The 5,361-nt window shown below is 38.3% G+C and overlaps 1 protein-coding gene across 1 annotated transcript; it reads left to right on the forward strand.

Moving 5' to 3' along the window:
• Positions 1-2,160: 2,160 nt before the first annotated feature.
• Positions 2,161-3,431, forward strand: Tas2r42 (taste 2 receptor member 42). The gene is given in 2 exon segments (XM_048432815.2): positions 2,161-3,201; positions 3,204-3,431. Coding segments are annotated over 2 exon segments (942 nt in total). The 5' UTR covers positions 2,161-2,487.
• The last annotated feature ends 1,930 nt before the right edge of the window (positions 3,432-5,361 follow it).

The following is a 5,361-nucleotide window of genomic DNA, read 5'->3' on the forward strand; positions in this document are numbered from 1 at the left end:
TTGGGGGCCACTGATAATCTTATGGGGACTTAAAGATTTATAATTATCATCAAGCCATGACTGGAGTATCCTGTGAGGCTTGGTCATCTCAGTCAGCAGTCTTGAATCTGTTCTCGATGTAGAACTCAGACATCTGGGCCATCTGTTCCTCCCAGAGATTTCTCAGGTGGTCTTCCTTGATCAAACCTAATTTTTCTTAACAGCTTTTTGAGATGTAACTCATGGGCCATGAAAATAGTATAAGTGCTAATGTTAAGACAATTAATTGTGATTTCCCACAAGACGTCCCTAAGTACACTTTAGTATGTTTATTCTTTCCCTGAGTGCTTTTGCAATTTTAATAAACCACCAATTATATTTCATACCAGTTCAGAAATTCTTTTCTCCATCAGTCACTGATCCTGGGACTGCCTAAGTAGAGAGCCCAGAAGGCAAAAGGAACTTCTGAAATATCAGGAAGTGACAGTGTGTGGGGGGCAGAGCATCTGTCTTCTCACCCATGACAATACCATGAACTATTGACTACTTTCCTCATTATAGTGACTGCCCTTGGTAACTCTCAAACGCTAGCCTCTTGGTTTCATGTGATGACTTGCTAGTGTTTTTATCTTTGGTGTTCCTCAGGATCCTTGGAGCTCACTTTTAGTGATACCAAGCACTAGTGATCCCTCAGTTCCCTCGTACAAATTCCTTTTCTGGAAGGCAGTTACAGATACCAAAGAGCCTATTCTAGATTCCATACAGATGGTTACAGAGATGTGAATTCATATACCAGACCTCACCATCCTCTACCTTTTCTTCTCACTACTTTCCTTTTTTTTTTTTATCCTAAGGATGCTCACTCTTTTATGATTCCCTGGAATAAGAAAATGTCATAGATTCAGGTACATAAGAAATCTTTGCACCATGGTAGTGTGGGAGAATTGTCTATATTCTGTCAATTATGTTTTAAATAAATGCTGATTGGCCAGTAGCCAAGCAGGAAGTATAGGTGGGACAACCGGACAGGAAGCAGAGGTGGGTCAATGAGAACAGGAGAATTCTGGGAAGGGGGAAGCCCATTCCTCCCCAGTCCTGTCCAGACACTGAAGAAGAAAGATGTGACCTGCCCATACAGAGCTATGTGGCTAACATGCACTAGAATAATGGGCTCATATAAGGTATAAGAGCTAATACGAAGCCTGAGCTAATGGGCCAATCACTTTATAACCTAATGTAGACTTTCTGTGTGATTTTCTTTGGGGCTAAATGGCTGTGGGACCTTGTGGGAAAAGAGAGACCGGGCAGGACAGAAACCCCAACAAGCAGGTCCTCATGTTACACTATGGCTGGTTCTGTCACTAATCCCACCCACTATGTGTCACTAAGTTTCCTTGATTCCTCCTCTCAGAGGCTGTCATCACTATAAGTCCTTCTGTCTCTAGGCATGAATCTGACTCAAGCTATCATTATCCTTTCAAAAGTAGAACTACGATTTTTTTTTAAAATTTTCATTTAACCTTTCTCTAATACACCTCCCCACCCTGTGTGTTATTCGTCTTTACTTTTACAGTTCTCACCCAAAACAATTTTATAGCTGTCATTTAAGGCTAAACCTACATTGCCATACCTCAGACCAACACAAACACAACACATAAAGTGGTAAAGAGCAAAACCTGGGAGCCTGTTTAACTGTGAACACCACTCAGGGATACCTGAGAAATATCTTGTTAGTTCTTTAAAAATTCTAAGTATCTCCGAGATCCTAATGTCATGTCTTTACTTCTTTAGAAGGATGCTTTCAGATTATAATTATTTTTCTCTGTGTTTATATACTACATTTTAAAGTTCTTTCTTTCTGTTTTTATTCTATGTTTCTTAATGTTTTGCTTCTTAAAATTGCTTTTGTAAAGCCAAACACATATCAAAGAGTAAATATAATACATATTTATGAAATCCATAACTAAATTATTTTGAACTCTTTTTAGTGCTTTGAATAACAACAAATATATCTAGCTTCAGAGAGTGTAGTATTCCAGGTGAGAAGGAAAGCATTATACAAATTAATGGAATAAAAACCTGATTCAAATTTGTATTTTAATATATTTGACTTGAACATTTCAAACATTGTTTCAGGGGGAAATTTAAGGCTACACCAGTGATTATGTGGGCATAGAAACTGTTTGGATCAGGATTTAATGATTCTTTTAAAAAACTTTTGAATAGAATTATGAAAACTGTATTCATAAACAGATATTTATAGATTAAGTTTGGGATTAAAGTTAAATAAGACAAAATACCCATGATTTAGAATTTCCTCAAGTATGTGTGAAACTCTATCCAAAGGAAGGAGATTCTGATCAGAGCTGAGATTACAACAAAAGGAAAGAAGATAAATCTGGGAAAACGGGATGTTCTGTAGAAGTTTGACTAAGAGCTGATCAGCAAGGCAAAGTGGTAGAAGTGTGGATCCTTTCTCCTGTAAGACTGCTTACCTTATTGGTTCAAATGTTTATGACATTGATGATGGCAGGATTCACCACTGGAATGCTGGGGAATGTGTTCATTGGATTGGTAAACTGCTCTGACTGGATCAAGAACCACAAAGTCACCTTCATCACCTTCATCCTGATCTGTTCGGCAGTTTCCAGAATGAGCTCCCTGCTTGTGGTATTTGTTGATGCAATTATATTGGAACTAGCTCCTCATGTCTATGATTCTTCCAGTCTAGCAAAATGCTTTGATATATTATGGATCATGACTGACCAACTGTCTATATGGTTTGCCACCTGCCTCAGCATCTTCTACTTCCTCAAAATTGCCCATTTCTCCCATCCCCCTTTCCTCTGGTTGAAGTGGAGAATGAGAAGCATGATTGTTGTTTTTCTTGCATTTTCTTTGTTCTTACTGATTTTTTATTTTCTACTGCTTGGAACACTTCCTATTTTCAGGGAGATTTACATGATGGCTAAAAGCAACCAGACTTTATTTTCAGATACACGTGAAACCATTGCTGTCAAAAACCTAATTGCTTTTCACCTGACATATGTGGTACCATTTCTTGTGTCCCTAGTATCATTGCTCCTTTTATTTTTGTCCTTGGTGAAGCACTTCAGAAACCGCCACCTCATTTCTACCAGCTCTGAAGATTCTAGAACCAAGGTCCACAAGAAGGCAATGAAAATGCTGTTGTGTTTCCTCATCCTCTTTATAATTCACATTTTTTTTTCATGCAGCTGGCACGTTGGTTATTTATGTATTATTCAACAAACAGCTCAGTTAATTTGGTTATGTTAACATTAGATATCTTTCCTTTAAGTCACTCATATATTCTGATCCTGGGAAACAGCAAGCTTCGGCAGACAGCATTGAGGGCCCTTCAACATCTTAAAAGTCAGCTGCAAAAGATGATCCTCTCCATTCATAGATTCTCCAGAGTCTTTACTAAGTGACTAAGTTAATGGGGAGCCTTGGAGGGTCACTGTTCTTCTGCTGGGTTCTAAATATTGCTGAACATACACAAACAGTTCTTTAAGCACACTATCTTTTCTGACAGTTTGCACATAGTCAGGCTGTAAAATAGAAACCTATCCTTTTTGTTTACAGCATTGGTAATCAAAACTAGTAGTCTCAAACATTTTAAACATTTTAACTATTTAAAGGAATCAAATAGTTAATTTTACAGGCAAAAGAAATGTAATAACCATTAACAAGGAAGGTTTGTTGATGTAGGATTCTCTTCTGTATGTTGTGATTACCATCAATGAATAAAGAAACTTCTTGAACCTATAGCAGGGCAGAACTTAGGCAGAGAAAACTAAACTGAATGCTGAAAGGAAGAAGATGGAGTCAGGGAGAAGCCATGTAGCCCTGTCAGAGACAGACGCCAGAACATTAGTTGGTAAGCCACAACCTTGTGGTGATGCATAGATTAATAGAAATGGGTTAAATTAATATGTAAGAGTTAGCCAATAAGAAGCTAGAGATAATTGGCCTAGAAGTAATTTAATTAATACAGTTTCTATTGTTTCAGGAGTCTGGGTAGCCAGGAAATGAACAAGCAGCCTCCTTACAACAAATTGGTTCTCCAATGTGGCCGACTATCTCAGGTTTTCTCCATATAAAATGAGGAAGCTTGGAAAGGAACTCTAGACACTAAAAAACAAAGTTTAGCCCCCCCGCCCCCCATGGGCTTTGCTTGCTGGAAACATGCTGCAGTGGCTCCTTTAAGAGATGTCTTCCTGATTCAGCAGGGTTTCAAATGGCAGTGGATTGTGGTTCTTTCTGAAGGCTGAACACCTGAATGGCGTTTGTAGGCATGGGTGTCTATGTGCCCACTCGGGGTCAGGAGCAAAGTAGCTGAGACCAGGCCCACAGCTCAGCGCTCCCCACCTTGGGCAAGCAGTGGAATCAGGTCTACTAGGCATGTAAAGCGAGGTGAGCATGGCGGATTCCTGACACCAGACACTGAAATATTCCCAGACTGTGCATTGTGCTCCACGGCAGATTCAGCTATTGCTCAGATAAAAAGGAATTATGTGCGCATACTCCTTCTCAGAGTTAAAACTGATGAGCACAGATCCTACCTGGAAGTCCCAGAGCTGGTGGTAATGGTACTTTCACCATTTTAAAAAGCAGAGAGAGGTGGAGCCAATACCCAGGGCCATTGTGACCAAGCTGCTTAGCATTTTAAAAGCTCTCTAGGATAGAAAAGGATCACTAGATACACAATAAATAGAAATTCAGATGAAAAAGACCTCTAAATGGGTCACAGTGTTGGATAAATCTACATAGGCTTGAAATAGAAAAAGAAAAAGAGTATAGAGAGTCATAAAAGGAAGTAAATGGTTTAAAAAACCCAAAGTCTTTAAAGAGATAGACAGTCACAGATTAAAGGAGTAAAGGTAATAAAATAAATATTAAACATAGGACAAAAAAATAATAAGCCAGATAAAGATGAAAAATACACAGAGTCTGGATTATGTATATTATTGTATTTTCTTTGAATTTCTTGACTATGAAGGAGCTAAGTAACCAACATATATACTTTAAAGGTATTTTGTCTTCAAAGTATGGATCTAAGGATATGTAGCTTTGGTAAAGAGGTCCTTCTTTTGTTTCCACAGAGGATGAGAACCTGTTTAATCCTTCCAGACTAATGTGGTTTGATGGGACTAAGACCCCAGAAAGGTTACCATGAACACCTCCAAAAATTACTTCACCCAACAAAAATCAGGAAGCAGTTTGGAGAGAACTACACCCAAATTCCCTAAATGATTGTTTGTAAATATTTGTTTACATTTAAAGGGGGATATGATATAGAGATTTGCATTGATAGGATTGTGGTTTATTGATACAAATTTAAGGTCAATTTTGTTATAC

The sequence above is a fragment of the Myodes glareolus genome, chromosome 3 (assembly GCF_982192425.1).
Source record: "Myodes glareolus chromosome 3, mMyoGla1.1, whole genome shotgun sequence".
Lineage (NCBI taxonomy): Eukaryota > Metazoa > Chordata > Mammalia > Rodentia > Cricetidae > Myodes > Myodes glareolus.